The sequence below is a fragment of the Clupea harengus genome, chromosome 10 (assembly GCF_900700415.2).
Source record: "Clupea harengus chromosome 10, Ch_v2.0.2, whole genome shotgun sequence".
Classification (NCBI taxonomy): Eukaryota; Metazoa; Chordata; class Actinopteri; order Clupeiformes; family Clupeidae; genus Clupea; species Clupea harengus.
The window spans coordinates 24,890,150-24,914,911 of NC_045161.1; the positions used below are offsets into that span (position 1 = coordinate 24,890,150).

Genomic DNA, 24,762 nt, shown 5'->3' on the forward strand with positions numbered 1-24,762 from the left:
ACTGTATATGTAACGGGCTGTCAGTAGCGCCGCATGGGCGTGCGGCACTACTGATAGCCCATTACATATATATAAATATATGAGGGTTATATATATATATATATATATATATATATATATATATATATATAAAAGCCTCTATATAGAGTCAATGGTAAGGACCAACGCTATTTGATATTCCTCTAAATGTTTCTAAATAATGCTAAGGAGTTCTTTGGAGCAGCACGCAGCAGGGAAGTCTAAATCCCAATCCAAATTTGGATTTTCATTCAGCTTCCACTTAGTGTAATACAGTGAGGGCCTGCAGCCCGAGCAACGTTTTTCTCATGTAAATGTTTGTGTTTAATTTCTAAAAGCCCATTAGTCGTTGCAGCCACCACTAATCCTCCGTTTGCTTTTACTTAAGAACATCCTAAATTCTGAGATGTTTCTTTGATTAAGTTTTTCCCCCTTCCTTAAGCATCAAGCACATCAGATTTGCCTGCATCCAAATTTGACTCAGCCATCACCCCTGCAAACATACAGAAACAAAAAAAACCATTTCTACTCATTCTTCAGTGTGATTCATTGCATCTCAGTTTCTTCTCTGGTGTTTCTCATATTAATTTCCAGAAGGATATAAGATCAAAGCCATTCACCACATGGGTCTCTGACTGAAGCACAGCCATAGAATAAACAATTCATGGTCTTATTTTAGCAACCAATTTAGTGGGCCATGGAGATCATTCAATCCTACTGCTGCCCACAACATAAGGATTTATATCAGTATATTATAGCCTACATATCAGCATCCATACATATCATTTCATAAATAAAGATTAAAGTTTGATTTAATTGAAGGTATAGCAGGAATACCAAAGGATACTCCATAATCCTTGAGGGGATTTATAACGGTATAAGAATGTATTTTGTTGAACTGTGAACGGAACTTCTTTTTCCTGTTTCTGTTGCCATTTCAGAGTTTATGACCACAACAGTCAGACATGTGTCTCCCACCCCCATATCCTGACCAAACGTTTGGTAACCGGAAGACACAACAGTAAATATACACATACAGACATGGACACACACAACACACACACACACACACACACACACACACACACACACACACACACACACACACACACACACACACACACACACATACACGCACACACACACACCAAGAGACATACACGTGGGCCAACTAAACACGAACACACACACACACATTACAACAAAGCAGTGTGTCCTTCGTGAGATAATGATTGCTTTGGAAAGGTTAAACAGAGCAGAGTTGTGGTCAGGGGGGGATGAGTAAGACTCCCTCACGTGAAACACTCTGGCAAAAAGTACATGTCTCCCATGGTGACTGACACCAGCATCATACAGCACACGTCTCCCATAGTGACTGACACCAGCATCATACAGCACACGTCTCCCATAGTGACTGACACCAGCATCATAGAGCACACGTCTCCCATGGTGACTGACACCAGCATCATAGAGCAGACGTCTCCCATAGTGACAGACACCAGCATCATACAGCAAACGTCTCCCATAGTGACTGACACCAGCATCATACAGCACACATCTCCCACGGTGACTGACACCAGCATCACACAGTACACCACCAGCCCATGTCCAGAGAAGATATAAAACAGCAACTTCAGGATTTGTTCTCCCCATATTTTAGTGATGTCAATATTGAACATTCTGTGTCTTGTTCAAAGTGGCCCTGATGCCTCACATTTATTTTGACAAGTAGTCCTCTGGACAATGCTTTTATCCAAAGTGACTTACAAGTGTGGTACAATGCAAGCAAATAGCCAACCAAGTCCAAGCCTGTCCAGTTTCACAGGACCTTAATTGCCAGCAAGAGTGAAGAAGAGAAGATTGTTTTTTTTTTTTTTTAATTCATGTGTATAAGAGTTGCCTCATACTATCTACTGTTTCCATCTATATTGTTGGTATGGGTTATAAAGCACTTTGGGCTCTACACATAAAATGATAATTATTATTCATTATTACAGCTCATGAGCGAGAGAGGCCTGCCCTCTCTCCCTGGAAGTGAATGTTGAGGGTGGGCCTGGGTTCAGGCACACAGGGGGCCTGGAGAGCAGAGGAGAGCGGAGCACATGTGTGAAACAGAGGCTCATTTCTCAAAGCGCGCCTGACAAACAATCAAAGCCCTGCATTTTGATTAGTTATTAGTAAGACCTCGTGGCACGTCCTAATTGCCAGGCCGGTTTAAACAAAAGCGTGGGTGGCTAATGCTGAATAGTGAACAGAGGAGTGAGGGAGAGAGAGAGGGAGAGAGAGAAAGAGGCAATCACCTTTGTTATAGAAGCTGGAGAGAGCGAGGGGGGGAAGAAGTCAATCCATTACAGATGAATAAATAAGCCAAAAACGGAGACTGGAGCATTGAGCAAACACAGGGCATTCCAAAAGCAACTGGCTGAGAGAAGAAAGGAGCTCTCCAGAGCATGGAAAACTCAAACGAGAAAGACAGTCCCCTGGATAGGAGCGAGGAAAAATCACCAAACATTTGGGGATAGTAGGGTTGCAAGGGACTACAACAGGTAATAAAAGCCGCCCACATTCCTATTGTTCATCTATTGAGTCAATTATAATCACTGACATAGGAAAAAATGACACCATTACAAAAAAGTATAGCCAAAACTGTGTTGAGGGACTGTTAGTGTTAGTGAGAAGTATTTATTGTTATATTTGACAATTCCCAGACCTGAGGTTGTTAAAATCATATCTAGGTTAAGCAGTGATTCACAGCACGACTCTTGAGAGACAACCCTCTCCGATTGAGTGATGTTGCAGGCAAACATATCTTCAGCAACATACAGTATTTATGGGTGTTCACGTTTGGATGTCGTTGTGAAAATCGGATTTTTCAAAATGCTCAGGAACATTGACACAGCGGTCTGATGGAGGAGAAGATTATTCCACCAGTGGAACAGTTGCGGACAGAAAGCTGTCAAGCTCTCAAACATTTAAAATGTGGACTTTGAGGGACATGTTCTATTAGTTCATGAAAAATTGGAAAACAATTCCAGATTGGTCTTCCAGAAGTGCAGTCATCTACGTACCATTCCCAAACACAACTGAATTAACTATTAAAAGAATCGGTTCTATAGTTGGTTCTAACGACGAGCATTCATAAACATCTTTAAACAAAAGTTTGATAAAAAGTTCTCCTTACTTTGTTAAATGAAATTGACAACAGTGGTTCGTATAAAAGCTGATGTAAGCTTAGTGACTCAATTAATGAAGAAAAAAAGTTTATGCTTATTTCAATGCAAAAACAATAATGTTGAGGGTATAATCAGCAAAGAATGACATAACCAACTGAAGAGATTTCAAACCAAATATAACGTTTTAAGCTGTCTTCACTTCCTGTAAACATCCCATAATATCACCAATAAACAGTAAAGAGCCCTTCACAATGAGATTATTCTATGATATCCCCAAAGTTTCAGTGGTCACTTTCAATAATGAATCATGAAACTAGTTCCTCAGGGGAACACAGCACATGACACCACAACACACAACCACACTAATTACCATCTATAAACACAATTAATCAACCAATCTCAACCTGGGAGGACCAGACCTCCAACATCCCCACCCCCCCACCCCACCCCCACCCCCCAGCGAAAAAAACAAAGCCCCTGGTCAGTTCCAACAGGCACACTCACCATCCACCAGGTCTTGGCCGTCATGTCGTAGCAGAGTTGCCATTTGACAGCGCTGTCAGTAGCGCCTAAACCGCCACCCATGTGTGTGATGCTGGGAAGCTCCATGGCCGCCGTGTGCCGCTCACCAGCGCCGGTGGGTAGAGTCAGCAGAACAGCTCACACACACACACACACACACACACACACACACACACCACGCTTACACACACTCACCACGCTAACCACGCTCCCTCTCTCTAACGTAGGGCAGGCAGGCAGGCAGGCAGGCAGGAGTCAGTGGTTCTCGGTCACTCTGACACACAGACATATGTACACACACACACACACACACACACATGCGTGTACAAGCGCCAGAACATGGGGTAGACGGGTAGACACACAGCCTCTTCCAACCAGTTCTCTCGTTCTCTCTGTGGAATTGAATCTCCCTCTTTCTCTCCCTCTCTCCCTCTCTCTCTTCCTCCTCTCATCCTCTAGCCTCACCTCCCTGTGGGTCACTCAAGATTGGGCAGTCTGGAGAGAGTGGGTAAGACCAGCAGGATTAGGGCACCAGCAGCCAAACAAGAGCTGCCCCCACTTACAGAGTGCAAACACACACACACACACACACACACACACACACACACACACACACATGTATGCACACACCCACCCCCACACACGCATGTATGCACATACACATACACACACACACACACACACACACACACACCAGAGCAAACCAGAGCACACAGCCAGCATCACCACACTCCAACCACAAACTGCAACAGACTAGCTAATGCCAGCTGTACTAACACACACAAACTCACAGTCATACGTGCTCCGCGGAGCAGCAGTTTGACCCCTTTTGTTATGTATTCATTTGATAAACTGGAAGGGAATGGCAGATGAAGGTAACTGAAGCAGCATGTTAGAGTCAACACTGACATGAAGCAGCAAATGTCAGCAAACCAACTTTGAGGAAAAACAAAAATGACGGTGCAGTTTTTTTAAATGGAAAAAAGGCTGCTAACAGAAGGCTCTAATTGTCTGTCCCCTCAAACCACCTACAGAAGTTCTCCCTAAATCCAGTAACAATATGGACACATGGTGTCTGAGACTTTAACAGTGGAATAAACACACACACATACACACAGTCAGACAGACACACACAATCAGAAAAAAAGCCACACACACATACACAGAGATGAAGGAACACACAGGTAGAAGTAACAGCCAGAGAGACTGCATCTCAGCCATAATAACCACACAGCTGGAGTTAGTTAGCCCGCCCTCCCATGCTCTCTCCCTGCCATGCCCCCCTCTCCTCCCCTTCATCTCCTCTAGTGTACATCTGGAAGAAAGGGACTTATTACACCTCCTGATTGGGCTCAAAGCAATCTGCCATGTTTTAAGGTTACACTTCCACGCACGGAGAGTGAGTGTGGAAGTTCAAATGCCTCTTTTTCCGCTTTGAGCAGGGCGGCCCACTCGCTGGTCTTAAGGCATGCTGCCCACAGACTTGCTGATTGTGCATGAAGGGAAGGCTTTGCTTTGCCTTTAAATGTTTTTTCATGCCCCCCCCTACACACAGACACACACACACACACACACACACAGCACTCTCAGTGGCAAGGAGTGGTAATGTGCCAAAACATACACACTGTTTTTATACTCTCCTTTGGTGTACAAGCACACTACATACATAAATAAACAGGATTATTTCAGTATATGTAGATTGATATGTGTGTTTAATGATATGGACACATTCAAGATGTGAAATTACGCAGGTTACACGGAATGGGAGGAGTTTAGAGATTACAAATTTTAAAAATGGCACGAGGGCATTTCAGAACTGATAAAGTTTTATAACAAGGTAGGATTATCCGCAGTCAATATCTGCCTGGACAAAATTTATATTTTAGATACTCTACCAGCATTCTGTATCTGGAACACACAACACACGAACAGAAAAAAAAGATAAATTGTCTCTGGCTTTCCTTGACTGAAATTAGGATCCCCTTGATAGAAATGTCATCAGTTTTTCATGTCATTCTCAGTTATTGAAGATACAGTCCACTTGTGTCTTCATCACAGTCTAAAAATATAATCAACCATGGTCACCCAACCACATGTAGTCAGGTGGCTTAATGCAAAATTTAGGCTCGATCGTGACAAGAGTGATAAAAGCATGAAATTTGGCACACAATTAGCTTATACCCTACTAAAAGATATTAGAAGGGGTGCCCAAGTGAAACTGCTCATTTTTTCGTTTTAATGAGATATTAAGTTTTGACCTAAATCAAGATATGCGTTACCTGTGGTCCGATTTTCAAAACGGTTATTTTGCCTAGAAATGCTTACCAAATAAGTAATAAATCAGTTATTTATGCATGTTTGTGTTTTCTTGTTTGTTTTTGATATCCACTAGTTTAAACAAATGTCCCTTTAAGTAGCAAAACAGACAAAAAGACTTGTGCCCGTGCGCGCGCTCATCCAATATGGCGGGAAAGACGTAATTCTGCTATATCTGTTAGGTAAAACCGTTATTTTACCACCATTTAAAACCATATTTGCATTTGTATCTTTTATATGTATAAGGACAGTAATATTTTATTAAAGATTTGCTTCAACATCATTAAAATAGCACCAACAAAGGCGCATTACAGTACCAGTAGGCTACTGCAGAAAAACGGTCAAATTGGAGCAGATTGAGCGTTTCTTTTCCTACATCAAAACTGATCATATGAGGAATGTGCTGTTATAAATTGACAAATGTGATGATGAAAAATGAACAAGTCAATAGCATTTATCGAGCTTATCGAGTACATAGAAGAATGTAGCTATTAAAAAAGGAACTCATATGTTTAAACTTTCTGAGCTGTCGTTGTACATCAAGAGGCTTGAAGATATTGGAGTTAAGAAAACTATAAATAAAACCAGGTTAATCAATGTCTTGCTAGAACATTACAAAGAGACTCTTTAAGAACAAACTGATGGAAGAAACACCGTTTTAGATTTCCGGGATGCAATAAGCAGGCTATTGAAGGATGCTTTGAAACAACACAACTTTTCAGAAGACGCCGAAATTCTAGCGAGGCCTGCAACAATTGTAGGCTAAGGAAAGACATTTTTGCACACAAAGGATTTATTTTTTCTGGGTGCTTTCCAATGGACTGCCATTCAAAATATTAACCGTCAAGCTTAAAGTCTCTCGTTTCTATCATTCTTTATGGTCTCAACATAGAGGATCAAGAGAAGTCTGAAAGCCAGGCATGTTTGGCCAAAACTGGCCAAACTTGCATTTCAGCATCTCGTGAGCCACCCCTACCACTATATGTTGGGCTAAATATGCATAGCTCCACTAGAAGTAAGACATTGATAGAAAAGATATACCAAATGGGCATTTCTGTTTCCTATGATCGTATCATTGAGATAGAATACTGGCTAGAGACGTCTCTTTGCGAGCGCTACAAGGCCAGATTGGAGTGCGCTCATGTTCTTAAGGGCTGCATTTGTGATAAATCGTGGATGAGTGCATTCACATGAATTCTACAGGCATCAATAATTATAATAATAATAAATACAAGAATATTTGTATCATTAACAATTACGTTTCACATTTATAGTCATGATTCTACGAGGCTTCGTGATAAATAAATAAATAAATAAAGAAAACGAGAACGCTCGTTCAATTTAAGAATCAGTGCACACTTTGGCCGTTTAAGAACACATTTCCAGGCATTCATGACCGGTGGAGATCTTTTCTTAGGTTGAAGATATTAAAGACACTTAACAAAATGTGCGAGAATGAGGTCCATTGCTCACAATCCCAGCTCCACGACATCAGTCTCCTCATTTCACGGAACTGGTATCAGCATCTTTCAGTTTACAACAGAAAGTGTGCCTGGCGAAAATAGGCCCCCACTAGTTCTGCCGTGTGGAACAGAGCACCAAGGATAACCAAAGAGCTATGTAACGGTCTCTGCAGTTGCAATACGCACAAGTTCAGTTTCCGTTCCAGCCTGCAAAATAACACCACTTCAGGGCAATGTTAGCATTAGGTTTGGATGACTATCCCAAAGGGTCTATACTGTATGGAGAGAGCTGATTACGTGCACCTGCAAACAGCGCTGCTCACGTTGCAAATGTGTTCAAGAAAAGTTGAGATGCAAGCCAATGTGTTAATGTGATTGTCCAGAGAGCAAATCGTAGAGCTATTTATAACAGCACATTCCTCATATGATCAGTTTTGATGTAGGAAAAGACACGCTCAATCTGCGCCAAATTTACCTTTTTCTGCTTAGCCTCCTGGTACTGTAATGCGCCTTTGTTGGTGCTATTTTAATGATGTTGAAGCAAATCTTTAATAAAATATTACAGTCCTTATACATATAAAAGATACAAATGCAAATATGGTTTTAAATGGTGGTAAAATAACGGTTTTACTTAACAGATATAGCAGAATTACGTCTTTCCCGCCATCTTGGATGAGCGCGCGCATGGGCACAAGTCTTTTTGTCTGTTTTGCTACTTAAAGGGACATTTGTTTAAACTAGTGGATATCAAAAACAAACAAGAAAACACAAACATGCATAAATAACTGATTTATTACTTATTTGGTAAGCATTTCTAGGCAAAATAACCGTTTTGAAAATCGGACCACAGGTAACGCATATCTTGATTTAGGTCAAAACTTAATATCTCATTAAAACGAAAAAATTAGCAGTTTCACTTGGGCACCCCTTCTAATATCTTTTAGTAGGATATAAGCTAATTGTGTGCCAAATTTCATGCTTTTATCACTCTTGTCACGATCGCGTTGTTAAGCCACCTGACTAATGCCCTCTCGGAGGATCCCTACCCCTGTGTGAAAGAGGGGGCACCACTGGACACAACAAAGGACAGTATGTACAGCATGTGTGTGTGTGTGTGTGTGTGTGTGCGTGTGTGTGTTCAGGAGCCCACACATTGAGCGTGTTGAGAGTTCTATACTGTGTGAGTCACCAAGAAGTCAGGCTGTGCTACAGTAACCCTGGGACACAGGCACCATCACTGGCACAGCTACTGACTTCTGACGGTCGTCATAATAGCTATATTTAAACTTTTTTTTACTTAAAGCAATAAATGGAAGGGACATCAAGGTATGCCTATGGCTTTCAGTTGTCGAGGAGCACCACATCATAAATATTAAACAAGTGCAAGGGTTAATGTATGGTTTTATGTTATCTGGAAATGACAGGGTTTTCATGTTCACTTGTTTTTTGATGGTTTCTACTCACATGTCCCAGTAAATCGGTCTAAAGCTGCTACCAGCTTTAAGTAGTGTGGATATTTCTTTACTGATTTTTAGAACACAACTGTGTTAAATGCCTGTCAACCTTGAGTGGGCAGCAGAGTTTAGCTAAAAAAGAGAAAACATTGGGGAACAGTAACAATCTAACTGTGAGTGCTTGCATATTCACAGTGCCCTATAGATGAGATTAATGCTTAACGTTCCAGTTGGGCCAGCTGAACTTTCAGGTTGTACCTCAGGGGAGGTGAAAATAATGGAATCAGGCGGTGGGTGTAGAGAAACTGAATTTCCTCCTCGGGCTCTTAAGGGGCTGAAGCTGTTAAAGCCCATTCCAGCTGTTAAAGCACAATCTCATCCAGCGAGGGATTCTTGGGGAGGCTTGCTCACTCTCAAAATCTTAGTTGTGTGTAAGAGTCATTAGAGCATGATGGCTGCATGGTTCTATGGCGGTAAAAGAAGTGGTGTAAAACCCCAGCATGCAAACGGTGTAAGCCTGGATGAGCTGTTTCAGAGAGGTTTCAGTGAGGCTCAGGAAGAGGAGAACGCAAGTGAGAGAGGTGCTGTTATCATTCCTGTCAAAACAACCCAGTTCAAAACTCAAGGCAGGGAAAGGAGAGACTTGGACAAGACCAGGAAAAGCGGTAAAGGGCTGGTACTTAGCAGACGCTTTTACCCAAAGCGACATACAGTCAATTTGCAGCGATCGGGGAGCAAACACGAGTCTACTGCTTGCATAGCTGTGTCGCCTAAAACTTCACACAGACCTGTGAACATTGATAGAGGACAATGAGTATTAAATGAACCAAAATAAACTGATCAAAATGTAGTGAGTAAATACTTTTACAAATGAGGGCATGACATGTGTATGTGTGTAAGATAAAGCAAATAAAACATGGTTGGCAAAGTTTTGTTAAAGTAACACTATGCAACAATTTGACACTTTTTGAGATATGGTTTTATAGGCAACTAGTTTAGGTACCATCCTCAAATTAATTTTGATAGCATATGGTCATGTGAAGGACACATGTGTCTTCCCCACTAGCCATCCAGGATATGCCCTATGTAGTTCTGTGTAACGGGCTGGTACACCCTGCAAAAATGGAAGACAAGCTTTCACATGCATTACATTGCCAGCTAAACTGCCAAAAGCTTCTATCAGTTTCAGCTGGGCTTTTGGTGGTGTTTGCAAGGTTTTTGCATGCCTTTTAGGTAGTTTAGGTAGCTTACTAGTTTTGGAACAGAACTCCGTATTGCTGCTTTAAAGAAAACATATTATTCCATAATGTATATATTAATCATATAGTGTCTTTGGTGAATTGTATATGTTGTGTACTCCCACCCATTTCAGTTGAATAGTGTCTACCCGTCTGTCAGTGAAAGAGGAGCTGTATGTGAAGACATCAGACACAGTTAGTTGGCTGAGTCGCGCTGATCCCTTTTTGCACGATGAGCAGCACAAGCAAATATTTCCAGACAGACTTTCAAAGGTGCAATACGTAATCAGAAAACAATTCCCTAGATTAACAATATTGTTATTCTGAAAAGTTAAGGCACGACACCATTTCCCAGTATTACTGTGCATTCCATGTATCTTATGTCTCTGTGTTGGGGCCTTTTATAGTGTTCTGTTTCACAGACCTTGACAGAGGGTAAAAAAAAGGTATAGCCTACACAAGGCCTGAATCACCATATCCAGATGCAAATACTGGAGTGTTGACAACATTGTTCCTGTGCAGTTAAATCACTGTGGTAGGTCTACAAGCATTTTCATTTTGACAGCAAAAACACAGATAGCACCTTTACACAAGGCAGCCGTGTTTACGAGAAAAATCATCTTTAAACAGGGTTGCCATGTTGACAGATTGTCTGTCATGGTAATGAGAGTTTGTTGTGGTGACGATGATGTTCTGTGACCGGGAGTTCCAGCCTCAGCAGGTCCCATCTGGACCTGACATGGACACGGTGGCCTGGCACCTCAACCAATCTGCATTTTTTGGTCATCCACAGTGAATCACCATCCAATCCCTTCTCTGATATATAATGACACACTCTCGCACTGTAACCTTTTCTCTCCCTCTCTAATTCCCCTCTCCATAAACTTTTGGTAATTTCGATCAAGAGAGCGGTGTGGGTGATGCTGTGGCGAAGGTCTCACCACTCCGGTTGTGTGAGGCCATGCTCTGCTCTTTCTGACCAGCAGTAAAAAAGAAAGCATTAGAAAACATTTCACGAGTCTCACAAGCAGGAAAGAGATGCAGTCGCAGTGCCCACACAAGAGGTTTTCCAGTAGTTCATCTTGAGGGCTAACTGTTGTTTTAGAAACACTGAAAATACCCTTTTTGCCAGAAAACTGAAAAGAGAATACCCAGGGAAGCTACTCCTCAGTTTTTGGTTGAAACCACCAACTATTGGTCCCAGGCTGCCAATACCATTTTGCCATTTGAATTATGGAATTACAGTCTAAAATTGACATTCCTTAAGAGCCACACCATCCTCTTGGGAGCTAGAGTATGCTTGCGTGCTTCTAATACTCCAGCCTCCAGCTGGGCCTGCGAGGCAGACTCGAGCGCTTCTCCAACCTGAAATCAAATCCAAGGGTGTATTTTTATCCAATTTATAGGAGGGGTCTGAGACACATTTGCATCTCACTTCCAGTAAGCAGGAGGAACGCGTCGTCTGGCTCTGTCATTGAGCGCGTGGACATGTTATTGAAGCCGTCTCCGGATCTCTCCGCCTCGTTATGGCGACGGGAGAGATCCCTCCTCGTGTCTGACCGGCGAGCGGGCTGATGCATTTCAGTCCCCGGAGAGGCCAGGGGAAGAAAAGAGAGCGGCCGCATTGTGTTATGTAGTGAAAACCAGCAAATGTCAAGTTGCTGTTTATAAGTTATGAAGTACATACAGTGTATCAGATGTTGACTGTAATTACACAATTTGTTGAGGCGATTGTTGGATGACCTCCTTAGGGAGAGCAATATGATCATATGGCACGGAAAAAGGACTTAACTGTTGCTGGGAAATTATACCACAACAAATATAGTCACAAACCTTTGGGTATCACTGTCTTATTATCATCTTTTCAGCTTTAAAATAAAGCCAGCTTATGTTATTGGTCAAAAGACATATACGCAAGGCCAACTTACTGTGTCCTGTATCTAAATTAGAAAATACCTTTGTAAATGAAGAAATATCACTGTGATTATATCACAAATGTGGGTGTTACTTGAATGTCCCAAAGTCTTTCTTGATATCATTTTGACGAATCTTCCCCAAATGAAATCAGGAATTTGGGCATCCAGGCTTTTTACAATGGGGTGACACCCCAGATGTTTCCAACAATGATTCATGCCCTTGTTGTTTATAGACATATGTTGACATTTTAACAAGGTGGAGCAAGATCATTCATACATGAAATAGCATTGCTTTGTATGATATGTAATTTATGTATTTTTCCAACTTTGGCGATATGACTTGCGGGGCTAAGTATAGCTTACGCTTTTAATCAGCTTGTTTACACGTGAAATCTACACTAATCATGATCATGAACATTTCTGACCGTGCGTCTGCCGCAGCCCAGCCCCTAATTAGCATGTGGCGTCCATTCTCCACATGCAGAGTATGAGGTTTCCTCCTACAGCACACTTAAAATATCATGAGCGCACCTAAGTATAGATTACACTTTTCCACAACTCAGTCTTGTAACTACACTACACAGGTTAGTGATATCAACTTCAACCACTCTGTAATAGTGTAAGACATGTTTTTGACGTATAGGCTATATCTAAGATTTATAGTAAGTATGAGAGTAAGACAATGGTGAAACTGCACAAGGCTATTTAGCACATACATTTAGTAGAATTCAGACCAGAAACTATTAATCATCTTGAAATAAACATCTGTTCCGACTCATGAACATTTCGCCGTATCACCATGCGTCTGCCAACTGCAGAGCCCCCAGCTAGCATGTGGTATTTGATCTCCACATGGGGCAGCAGTACCAGACCTCCTCCCACGTGCTCCTCATGCCATCCCCTCCACCACGTCGCATCGCGCCGCACCACACTGCAAGCTCTGGGCCGCTTGCATTGCACCGCCTCCAACCAGCCGCAGGCCCCTGCCCAAACTCCAATTAGCGGTGCCACTAACAAGCAATGATGACGCCTGCTCTTCGCATTACGCCCGACCGCATTTCTAAACACTTCGGTGGGGGGCATGCTGTGGCTTTTGCAGGGGTAGCCTTCTGCATCCCTCTGGAAGGGTAGGGGAGGAGGAGTAATTACAGGGTTTTATTTGTTTCTGTTCATTACATTTCATAACGCGTTTTTGATATTCAATTAAGGTGTCCGCCCAGATGGGGATGACTCAGAGTGCTATCAAGGTTGGCCGGATGTCACAGAAATCCAAACAGTGAGATGAAGAGATCTGTCGAGGGACGTGTGTGGGTGTAGATTTGAAAGAGTTAAATACCAACAGATGCTAGATTCCAAAAAATATGTTCGGTATGTTTTCATTAGTGTTCGTTTGCATTTGTGTGGAATAGTATGCATTTATGTGGAATAGTATGCATTGTGTGCTATCTTTGCAAGACTGATGATAAAACTGCAAACTTGTACGTAGTCAAGCAAGATGTGAAGAAACGTGCAGTATAAATTGTTAATTCTTAACCTTCTTTTTCTCAAAAGAACTTTCTATACCTTTTATTATTCATTACGGTACTTTACCTTATAATTAATTACTTCATTTTATGCTAATTATTTTCATACAGGCATTGCTGCATGATATCAACTAATCTACAGTAGATCATATGTCTGCTTCTCTGTGTCAGGTTAACAAGAGTATGTGAAAATGAGGTTTAATTCTCACTGCGGTTTCTGCCTTTTTGGTGCTTTTTCTGAATGTTGCTAATAAGATGCAAAGATTTCTCTGTGAGATTCCTCAGATGAAGTAACCTTTGCTTTGTGAAATATGCTGAAGGACTGGACACGTCGTAGCCAGTGCCCAAAGCAAGAAAAACAGGTGTGGCTCTTGAAGATGAGGTATGAGGAAGTGTCTTAGCAGGAGGGAGAGGAGAAAACACAATTTGAAATGATAGGATCTGCCTGAGTATAAGCCTACGTGTCATGGCGATTGAAGGGGCCCACTTCTACTTGATCCCTGTGTCACAAGAACCCCATGATGGTGTCATAAACATGTTATGACGTGTAAGAATAAGATGTCATATTACATGATTGGTGGCCATAACAGTCTGTGTGAAATTGACAATTACTATCAATGGCAACTTGTAACTGCCATAACATATAACAAGGTCATATATGTCAGTCTTATGGCGCAGGCTCCAAATGAAGCAGTACTCAGCCACTAGTGCAACATATAGGCAAAGAAAAAGACAAACTCCGATCCCCAAATCTGAATGCAAACTGTGTAGGCCATACTGCAAATTAAATGACACGGTACATTTGAGAATTTTATCAAAATGAAACAAAGTGATTGAAACACATTTTAATGACAAACTCCATATACTTCCCTAAAATAAATGTACTGATCTGACAGCTCTATTTGGCTCTATGGCACACAGACATCCCACCATGGGAGTGCGATGTGACCCATTCGCAGACTGAGTGTACTGAATTTGAAAGTGCTCTTTGCAATAGAAAATAATTTCTTGAGGAATACAATTTTACTTTACAGCTAAAAACACACATATATATATATTTTTTTTTTATTGTTACGGCTCCGTCTGCTGTCTGTGTCTTGTTTTATACTGATAACAGTGTGGTGAAAGAAGTATTCATATCTTTTACTAAAGTAAAAATATCAATACAGCACTGAAAAAAATACTCCATTTACTAAAAGTCTTGCATGAAAAATCCCACTTAAGTAAACTACATCATTATTAGCAGCAAAATATAGTTAAAGTATCAATGTAAAAGTACTGGTTTGGTCCCTCTGACGGATATATAATTATATATGACATCATTAGATTTATACTGAAGCATCAGTATGTTAGTATCAGTATCAGTATGTAGCAGCATGTTACTGTTGCTACTGTTGCTTCTGGAGGTGGAGCTAGTTTGAACTACTTTATATTAGCCTGACGTTGTCATACTCATAATTCTAGTCAGAATATGAGTCTGATACTGCTCCATTGGGCTGTGATTATGGGGCGTGTTTCAACCGAACCAGGGAAAAAAATGCATCTTCACTCAATTGGATAGACCTACAACCAATCAGAGCAACGTAGTATCTTCTTCACGACCATCGGGGCCAGCTGATAAATGTAACTTTTACCGAATCCCGTAGGAAGGACGGCAAAAACATCTTTTCGATCGACAAATGCCTTGATCGCGTTTCTCTGTTCCTCTTTCTAAATGAATGCGCTGTCGATGTCTTCTAAAACAGACTCGATGGCAGAATCTACACATCTCAGCTCTCCAGCGGCAGCCATGTTTGTTGAAAACGAATTCAACCCAAGCGCTCTTTGGTGACGTGGTTGATTACGTTAATGTTGATCATCTGTCCATCATCGTATAAAGCCCGCCCTGACAATTTGATTGGTACGAACAGCTCTGGTGCGGGCATAGTTCCGCCCCAACGGAGCAATGCCAGACCGAACTTCCCGACCTCAAATGTTGTGGGCGGGGCTAAGTTCGGCTGGCACCCAGGCTAACTTGTAACTGGTTTTATAGACAGGGACACCAGATAAATCTGAAGGGACGTGAGATGGTTAATGGGAAAGGAAAGGAGAAAAACAAAGTTCTGATACACAAATCTGTTTTTAGTTTTTGGGCTTGTTCTCTAATCTTTGATTTTGGTTGAGATATTGGATCCTTTGAACATTTATTGAAATGAAACCTTGTGAGAAATTTAGAGAGAAGACAACACACCAAAAAGGTTGGAAACCACTGGTTTAATCTTTAACAAAGTGTTGTTTTTTAAAAGCTTGTTATATTATCCATGTTGTTATATTATTATTGTGTAAAAGAGTTATTAAAGCTGTAATAATATGTTGTAGAGTAGAAAGTATAATGTAAAAATGTAGTGCAGTGGAAGTATAAAGAAGCATAAAATGGAAATACAAGTTGGCTACCTCAAAAGTGTACTTCAGTACAGTATCTGAGTAAATGCACTTAGTTACTTTCCACCACTGCCTGATAATGAATGAATGGGGTTCTACGGCGTGCAGGAGGCCCTATTTGAGGTTCCCCTTTTCACAAGACAGAGACCTGTTTGTGAGCGTTTCACCAAACATTACAAACAACACACACTCACTACCGACAACTGACTCTCTCACAACCCACATTTGGTGCAGAATGAAGCACTTATTTAATTGAATTGTAGCCTGTTGTCTCCTTTTTGCCACGGCTGTTTGTGGCATGTAAACAACACATTAAAAAGAAGACTGGTGTGATCTACACGCAAGACTTTTCTTCTCATTAAAGAAAATTCCCCCTCAGCACAAACACTTATCATGACTTAGCTATGCATGATTACATTCCGTTTGCTCATCATTTGGCCTGTCTGCATATCATAACGAGAATGGCAACAGGAACAATATGGTGCATTTGAGGAACAGAAAAACAAAGGTCAGCAGAATTCTTTTTTCAGTGTTTCCCTGATATCCACTCTGACATTCTTCTTGCACATTGAGCACTACACAGAAGGATACAAATAACGACTTCTCTGAATGACTGGATCTGTAACTAAGAGTCTTTCAATGGTCTTATTAAAAGAAGCATTCCGAAGTTTTGTCTAAACCTGGTAGGCTAAGTACATCGCTGCCTTGTAAACACCTGTTACAACACATCTGGCACTAATACATTCTAGCTACTCTGCAAAGTGATGTATTTCATCCACACATTTGGACATGTGGTGCATGTTATATGATGTAAAAAGATTTTCGTCATTGGCCTGGTTGGGAATGACAAGTGTGTTTGAGTACCATGAACAGAATATGAATTATGAATTGTAGGATGTTATAAAAATTAACTACCCATTAAAATATACCTTAAACACTGATAAGTCCTTACAAAAAATCATAATGACATTATGCAACAGACTGGGTGTTCTGCCCAAACACAAATAATATATACAACTGGGGATTACAGGTAGTGTCAATAATGTCACAGCAAATCAACTCTGAGGCTGGCTGATGACCAAGTCTCTTATGTTATTGATGTGCTTCCTCGTTTAACGAGATGGAGGACCCGAAGAAGAAAAAAGTGACAGAAAAACAAAACAGTGTTTCAGGTGGCTTCCTTTCCTCTTTCCATGCATGCAGGCGGAATGCGACAAGCAGCCTACGCAACTGTGCACTTGGTGGCCAAGTCAGTGTTATCAGTGCAGTGTCAGGCCCTCAGTCGACAAGAGAACGGCCCAGACTGCCATATGCATCCTTTCCATCCGCTCCCCCGCGTCCAGTGAAAACAGGATGGCCTGTGAGGGGACCAGGCAATGTTTCATTAAAGCATTTTTGCAGAGAAAGACAGGAAGCTGAGCTGATCTACGCCTGCTTTGGAAAAAGACGGATGTACAGCATGACATAGCTTTGGATTCGACTACATAGAAGAGTTAGGAGTAGTAAGAGTTAAAGTCCAGTCATTCTGAAAACCACAAAAAAACCAGTCTGACCGCAAAGTTTCAAGATAAATAGCATGCAGGTAGGGGGAGATGTGAGACAGATAGAGATACTGCCTACATATCTCGATACTGATACTAAAATGATACCACGGCCAAAACCTATAACTTCAGGAAGAGTAATGGTATGATAGATGACAGATCATGGAACTTAAAATTCTTCTTCTTTTTTTAAATAACCTAAAAATCCTACATATATAGTTTGTCAATGTCAGTGCAAGGCAGTGGGGGACATGAAAAGAAACCATAAGACAACAGGAGTGAATTATTGTACCATAGTGTGTTCATACATTTTAATATCCAACCAGGAGTGGAGGAACTTCATATGGTTTCAGCAAAAATGTCATTCTTTTTTTGTTATTCAATTGGTTATGGAATGGTTAATCTCCAATGTCACAATGAATAAAACTATTTGGTATATATATGGTAAATACACGTGTACCACTGTCCATTAGGGGTCTCAAAGTGCGATTTGTATTTACGACAGTGGAGTAAAAATAAATTACACTCTGCCCCTTAAGGGGGGCGCTCAGTAGCAGAAAATACCAATTTTCGGATAATGGGGCTTTAAATCATATCATAGTGTTATTAAAGTTTTTACACAGTAGCCTATGCAATAATCTGATGTCCCCTATAGGGGTACTTGAGTAAGCTATATTTGCAACCAGATAGGCTATCGCTCAATACACCTCCTTGGCAGAGGTTTGCACTCTACTTAGCCCAACTTCTAGTAACTGAAAGACTTATTGAAAAAAATGTCAAGGCATGCTGTGGCAGTGGCACAGACGCCATTCTCCATGTTACAAGTCAATGTACCACCAGAATGATTTTCAAGCTGTTATTTTAAGGTCAAATTGTTACATAATGTTGCTTTAAAGAAGCCTACCGATACTAATAAAATTAGGTATGGTGCCGTATTTAACGAAAGAGTATTGCGATACCTTTCTGTATCTGTATACCGTGCTAATTGTGATACACCCTGAAGTTACAGAGTAGGTCACTATTTAAAAACATAGTAGGCCTATTTAAAACAGCTCAAACACAGTGCGTAATATTTATTAAAGGCTGCTGATCCAAAACGTACACATGGACAGACTGACCAAATACAGAGAAACAGATTAGATCTGTAATCAGGAAAAATGGGTATTAATCTGCTTTAACCTTCAACTGTAGAGTTGTAGGAGCCAGGTTCCACACCTGCTGTGTACCAATAACAAAGGATCTGATGACATTTAAGGAAGCAGTCCTTGCAGTCCTTACTTCACACTGGTATAAATACTGACTCCATTGTTTCAGGAGAGCCGGAACCAATGATAACAATTTGAAAATAGGCTGCCTTTGATTTACAACATCAATCAAATGGCTCCTGCCGCAGATGAGATTAATGGCTGAGATTAAGAATTTAGGGTTGAGAACCCTGTGGATTTTTGGCATTTTTGAGCAATGGTCATTCCCCTCAATGGGTGCTGAGTCGGCTGTTTACAGTTATGCTCTAATCTCTACACTGCCTGTGTCCATATCTTATAAGCCATAAGTATTTCACATTGGCCACACTGACCAGTGTACTCTTATTATTACGACAATTATTCTGTGTCGTCAGTGTACTTCAACTGAAAGGGGTTGGTCTGAAACCTGCACTGAGTAAAAGTGAATATTTTCTTTGAGTTAGGGGCAAACCGGTCTGCAGTGGACCAATTAATCCTTTACCGAATGTGGAGTGATTATAAACTCTATTATGAATTGGAATAGACTGAGTGAATGTACACTAATTAAAATTGTTACATTTTTAGTAAAGTTTCACACGGTGTCATGCATTCCATCTGTCAGTGATCAGTGAAATAAATTGATTAATGCTACTAAACTATTATTGTGAAAAGAGCAAAGCAATGCAGCGGACAACAACTTACGTGAGGCAAACTGTGGAATATGATTTTATAAGCATATTTGGATAGTCCCCCTACAGAGACATTACCGATGGTTACTGATTTCTTTTTGATCAATGAACATGAACTTTTCCAAATCCAACCCATAACCCTTATCAACAGACAGTTTGTTTATAATCTGTAGATTGTCTATAAGGGACCATCCAAATAAAGTGTGACCACATCTTTTCCTTCTCACTTGTAACTCTAGAAACCCACGTATCCGAGTCTTCCGCATAGAGTAACTATGGTGGTCAAAGGCCACTCTGCGTCTATAGGCTCTCGGACACACACACACTGACATGTGGTTATGTGTCTCAGACACACACACTGACATGTGGTTATGTGTCTGCATTGCCATGAGTCAGGTGACAGGAATGCATTGAGGAAGTATTGTGCGCAGTTGACCTTGAGGTGTTGTCAGGGTCGTTACTCACACTGACGAATCTGGATAGGCCAGAGGAAGAGGGTGACGAGACTGAGGGCCGCAACCACAGCCACCCCGCCGGTCACACACACCATAACAACGTGGTAAAACCACACACAGTCAGGACAGCAGGCTGCAGTACTATAGATGGGAGATGGATCAACACACACACACAAACACACACACATATACAGTCCGTTGTGTAGTGCAACAGTCTATACAGGCTGTAAATCCTAATAAACTGTAATAAACTGTACTTTATACATACAAAATATATTGAAATCACTATCACTATACTAAACCTCTAATATACTGAGGCAAAGGAATTTCAGTGGAATCAATATTTAGTTTAATCCTTTCAGACCGGCTCTTAAAGTGCCTAATCACATGACTCTTAAATTTGACATGGAATTGTTAAACATGACTGTGTTAGCGTCTTGGTGACAATTAAAAGGGTTCAACTTACTGGCAAGGATACAAGGTCTGGATTAGCATCACAGCAATGCCATTGGCAACTTTGTCAGTAAAGCTCATTGCTCCATACACAAAGGCTCCACTTTGCTGAGTGTGGAAAAAAGTTGGCAGGTTTGTTAAGGACACACTGTAATATGGCACAGTAGTGAAAAACAACACAAATGCAGAAGGATGTGGATGCCCACCGTTTGCTCTCCGATGAGGTTGGCAGTCAGGGACAGAGACATGACCAGGATGATGGTAGAACCGGACCCCAGGAGAACCGCCCCTCCGTAAATGCGCGTGCCCATGCTCGTGTCCAGCAGAACCCATAAGGCAAAGGCCAGAATCAACAGCAGACCCACCAAATAGGTCATCTAGAAATTAATTTGATAATATAGTCAGACATGGCTTGTCTTTTGGATTGTTATTTCAAAGTAACAGGACCCATTTCAGTTTGACGTTGTGCAGGTAACATTGTAAACGTTAAATGGACCTAATCTGAAGAAGTGTGTTCCTGATAATACTTAGTTTTAGGAAGATTTGCAGAAATCGGGCCAATCAAAGTTCACTGTTGGCTAAACACAGATTAACCCTACTTTAATGAATTACACGGCGATGTTCTACCATGGTTATCCATCTAATGAGGGCACCCCTCAACACCGACTGCAACCATTTTTCTTTCAAATATGAATTTATACTACCCAAATATAATGTTACAGACACAGACACCTTACCGAGAATTTTGTTCAAAGGTGAAAATGACTGTCAACCAAAAGACAGACACAAAGAGGAAGTAAAGATGGGAAAGGAGAGAGAGAAAGAGAGAGAGAGAGAGAGAGACATAGGAGATTAAAAAGAAAGAGTGTGGACTCACATTTATGCCAATGAGCTTGCTAACAGGCTTCATGACCAGAGACGACACAAACCCACTCACGTACATCACCAGTGGAATGGTGGCAATGAATTTCTGGGATTGGAAAGAGTGGCCATGTCAAATCTACACACAAAAAAAGACAACAGAACTTGATGTCGTTCAGGCCAGCAGAGTATGCTTTAGCTTGCCTACCTTAGGGAGCATCAGAGAGTTGGTCAAGTACATGGAGATATAGGTCTGCGATAGGTTCACTATCAGCCTGGTGCACATGTACAGCAGGGCCACCTGTGGGTTGAAGCACCATCAAAACAACTGAGTCATTGGGGAAGTTTGGAGCTCAGGTTAGAACAAGAGTATTTCCTTACACAGATATGCAAACACTGTGCTAACGTGCTAACCTCTGGGGTAGGTTTCTGGCAGGGTACACCCCAAAATACTGTCAAGCACATGACACCTGACCTATGCCAGGTCCTTTTTATTTAAACCTTTCTATTGTATTAAATAGTAAAGAAGACCAAGCATATGGCTTTATATCGTGACGGTACAGTATGTTCGTCTGCAAGCTTGTTTACAGCACTGGCGGTTGAACAGACACAACCTGATGACACAAGAAAAGCTATGCTATTTCACAAAGTAGAAACGATATTACGTAAAGTAAGGTGCACTCTAATCCAAGCCAGTAACTTCAAAAGGCCTATTTTAAGGAAATGTCTAAATCACTGTTTCTAAATCAGTGTTTCATGACTGTTGCCACTTTAGCAAGAACCCTAACATGGAGGCAGAGAGAAGTGATGCTCTGGAAAACCAGAATGGTTATGTGAATAAATTAGTTTCGAACTGTCCACAGTTTGAAAAAAATGTATCCGTATCCATGCCAATGCATTGATAATGTATTGCAAGCAAAAATATAACGCTGTTGTCTTGACGTTAATGAAGGCTCGACTCACCTGGTAGAAGGATGGCTCCCGAAGCCAGTGCTTCCACTGGAGCAGCAGCAGCGGCGGGGTGGAGCTCTCGGGCGACGGGGGCATCAGGGACTGGTAGGAGCTGCTCAGGCAGGCCCCCTCTTCCTTCTCCTCCTCCTCGCGAGGGCCAGCATCAGCCGTCTGCTGGATCGTCTCATGCGTCCCCAGGTGGAAGATGAGGGAGAACACTGACCCCGTGGCCACCGCAATCAGAGCCAGGTACTGACAGGAGTCACGACACAGGCGACAGTGATCACATTATTATTAAGGAGCCTTTGTATGTGCACGTGCAGTACAGTTTTCATGGAATGAGGTGTGGATTTGAACTTGTCCTCTCACTTTTGTAATGTGTCTAAAGGCGTGTGCTTCTCATGTTTTGACTTTTAATTAGTGATATTTTTGAAATGGTGAAAAGATTCACTTTCATTCAAATATTGGCCAACGAGGAGGACAGAAATGTTACCCTGAACAGGGGAATGTCAACAGGTCCCAAGCTGTCGGCGATGGTGGGATCTGCGTGCTCTACTTGGAAGTGAAAGAGCAACCACGCCACAGCATACACTGTGATGTTAGCCACCACACTGAATGCATTTCTAAAACAGAAAGAGAGAAGCTCCCATTAATAGCAACACACACACACACTGAGCTCTGAGTGACTCTCTCAGTTCAGCTATGTCTCTGCTGGCATCAGTGTTCTGGGCCATCTGAGAAGACTTTAACAGTTAAGGTTTTCTGTGCAATATTTACCTGGTTATATTTAAGGAGGATGAAGGGACTTTTTAGCCTGGGTGCCAGCCTAATTTAACCCCGCCCACAACATTTGAGGTCGGGGAGTTCTAGTATATTCTGACTAGAATTATGAGTATGACAAGGCTAGGGACTTTTATAATTTCCCACAAAATACCTTTTAGAGTGGTGACAGTACTCAAGTGGCAGGTGATGCAAGAGTTATTTCATTCTTTAATTTGTGGATAGATTGATTGCTAAGTTGCTACCTGTATGCTGTGAGCTCCACCTTGTCATGTTCGCAGGAGACCAGCTCAGGGATGAGGGCCAGATGAGATATCTGGGTGGCTGCCCAGCCGAACTGGAACACGATAATGAATGGGCTGAAATAGGTGATGCCCACCCAATTCGGTGTGCCCGCAGTACACCCAAAACACGGGTTAAATATAAAAGGGAAGGACACAATCACACACAAAGTTCCTGGAAAGAAACAGAAATTTGATGTGATGTCAAAAAACAGTACTAATGTGTCTCCATGAGTATGCGTGTGTGTCACAACAACCTTACCCACTAAATGCCAAGTCTTTCTTTTGCCATAAGATCCGCATCCTGCTACCCGGTCCGATTCGTAGCCGATGAGAGGCGTGCAAATGCCGTCCGCTATCTGACCGATGAGCAGTAAAATACCTGCATATGTGTCGAGGAAACCGAGGACAGTGTGGTAATACACCAGCAAATAGGTAAACCACATAGACGCGCATAAATCGTTCAAGAAATGCCCGACAGCGTAGCATAGGCGCTTCTTGATGGGAAGGTTATCCTGTTCTGGCATCTTGGTCTTATCCAATGTGAAGATTTGTCTTCAATATTTTGTTTAAGGTATCCAGACGATGAGATTAAAACGTTTAGCATTCTAACCATGACGCACGCAGTAATGAAGGATACCCATGTTATAGCAGTGGTGCTATGTGGACAAGTAATATCCAAGTGAAGCGGCAGGTGGTTCCAGGTGTTTTTTCGTACAATTCGTCGGCACTAATTTGTTGCAGGGCTACAACACTGAAATGTTTAAACGAAAGCTACTGCAGTTTTATGGAGTCACCAAGCTTCTTAACAAATGTGGCTCTAACATGGCACGTCACATGCGCTTCCTCTTTGAACGTTCTGCTTAATGACGCGTCTTTTTGTTTGGCAGGTCATTTAAAGAGCGCAGAATGAAGTGATGAGTGTTAAGCATTTTTAAAAGCAAATGTATTTGTTTATCCTTTCATTAAGTGGATTCTGATTTATACTTTCTTTGGGGACTTGTGTTTGGGAGAGGTTTGGGAGGCGTTTTGTTCCATCATGTGTATCCCTTCAGGTAGAAAACAAACAAAAACAAACTGGAAATAACACACACACAAATCAGTTTATCAGTAAATGTTGAAATCACTACTTTTAACTCGAACCTTGGTTAAAAAGCAAAAAAAGAAACTTCACTTCATGAACATGTTTATGTAAATAAAATTAGCTAGTTAGGAAATAAATCCCTGCCATGGTACACACAGCCTATTTTGAAAGCAAAAGCAAATGTATTTCTTTATCCTTTCATTTTTGATTCTTTTACACTTTCTTTTTTGTGTTTGGGAGAGGTTTGGGACTTTCCACTTAAGGAAGCGCTTTGTTCCATCGCGTGTATCCCATTAGAAACAAAAAAAAGTGTATCAATAAACTGTATAATCAATCTTTTAAAAAAGTTAAAATAAAAAACCCTTCATAATGACTTCATAATGTTTCTGTAAATAAAATA

General features: G+C 41.4%; 2 protein-coding genes across 2 annotated transcripts in view; both read right to left on the bottom strand.

Annotated features, from left to right (window-relative positions):
- Positions 1-1,697, bottom strand: part of tbc1d23 (TBC1 domain family, member 23) — a 19,558-nt gene extending 17,861 nt beyond the window's left edge. The window contains exon 1 of the mRNA XM_042709001.1: positions 1,315-1,697. Within this exon, the coding sequence (XP_042564935.1) occupies positions 1,315-1,697 (383 nt within the window). The remainder of the gene's footprint in view (positions 1-1,314) is intronic.
- A 14,164-nt stretch (positions 1,698-15,861) lies between these two features.
- LOC105895005 (major facilitator superfamily domain-containing protein 12) lies at positions 15,862-24,745 on the bottom strand. Its single transcript, XM_012821571.3, has 10 exons — positions 23,541-24,745; positions 23,243-23,453; positions 22,711-22,840; positions 22,230-22,469; positions 21,475-21,567; positions 21,283-21,375; positions 20,612-20,782; positions 20,419-20,513; positions 19,963-20,093; positions 15,862-17,402 (listed from the first exon to the last, which is right to left on the bottom strand). The coding sequence occupies exons 1-10, from the start codon at positions 23,803-23,805 to the stop codon at positions 17,323-17,325; spliced, it is 1,509 nt and encodes a 502-aa protein (XP_012677025.2). The 5' UTR covers positions 23,806-24,745; the 3' UTR covers positions 15,862-17,322.
- Positions 24,746-24,762: the final 17 nt, after the last annotated feature.